The sequence below is a fragment of the Aplysia californica genome, unplaced genomic scaffold (assembly GCF_000002075.1).
Source record: "Aplysia californica isolate F4 #8 unplaced genomic scaffold, AplCal3.0 scaffold00006, whole genome shotgun sequence".
Lineage (NCBI taxonomy): Eukaryota > Metazoa > Mollusca > Gastropoda > Aplysiida > Aplysiidae > Aplysia > Aplysia californica.
Window position 1 is genome coordinate 787,220 of NW_004797276.1, and position 1,054 is coordinate 788,273.

The 1,054-nt window shown below is 39.8% G+C and overlaps 1 protein-coding gene across 1 annotated transcript in view; it reads right to left on the bottom strand.

The window, feature by feature from the left end:
• Window positions 1–145: 145 nt before the first annotated feature.
• The window catches only part of LOC101854990, a gene marked incomplete at its 3' end in the record, with an annotated part of 7,392 nt that continues 6,483 nt past the window's right edge, over window positions 146–1,054 (bottom strand). The window contains 1 exon segment of the mRNA XM_013080649.2: window positions 146–297. Within this exon segment, the coding sequence (XP_012936103.1) occupies window positions 146–297 (152 nt within the window).

Sequence of the window (1,054 nt, forward strand, 5' to 3'; positions counted from 1 at the left end):
ATTATTATCATTATTATTATTATCATATTATTACTATTATTGTTATTATTATCATTATTATTATTATTTTCATTATTAATATCATTATGAATAATAATACCAATTATCAGGTCGCTTAAGTAAAACCAAGGCGAAATGAACTCACTTGTGTGACGAGTGCCCTCCAGTGAGCAGCCTATCTGGTAAGTGGCCGCTTCCAGTGCGTGCGACAAAACACCGTCGAAGAAGTCCACGAGGAGCGGGTGGCAATGCACTGCAAAGGCTGCCACAGAGCACCAAACTAATTCTTGTGTCAGTCTGTGGAGAAGGCCCTGGATTATTGTCTCATCGGGAAACTGTCGGAGCCGCGCACTTTCGAGACCCCCCCAAACACCTATCAATGCAGGGCACTATCAGAGCGGCGCTCTTTTTGTACAATTAGAATGCCGATTCCATCCATCAGTTACAGTCCTCTTGACAAAATTACTCTGTACAACCCTCATCCAAATATATTCGTCTTTCTGGAGGCTTTAAGAGACTTCCAGAGCATTTCTTTGCTGAAACCAAAAACAAAGACCAAACAGAAAGGCACTACCAAAAAGAAGGTAGAATGCGTAAAAAGCAAATGTACAAGTCTCACAAACTTAATTTTTTTAACGCTGAAAGAGCAAGAAAATGCTGCCTCAGCACTTTAAAGATCGTCCCTGTCCTGTAGATATATTTTTATTCCTGAAAAGCCCATTCATTCAATACAGAATCGAATATTATGTTGGTCCCAATGCCCAATAAAACGCAGAGGATACTTAAATTGTTTGATGCGCGCTCATATGACCGTATGCAGTTGCGAGCGCCATAAAACTCTTACTAAACTACAACTAAAATTGCTGGATACTATTGGTTTTAGTAATCGTCAATCTAATTGTATCGATATCATAAAAAAGTGCACGGCTCTGATAGTGTGCGGCTTTGATAAATTTTTATTCGAAAGTGCGCGGATTTGATGTTCTCCTGCCTCATCTTGTCTCTTCTCTTCTCTAGTCTTTTTTCTCTTCTCTCTTCTCCCCATCTCTCTCTC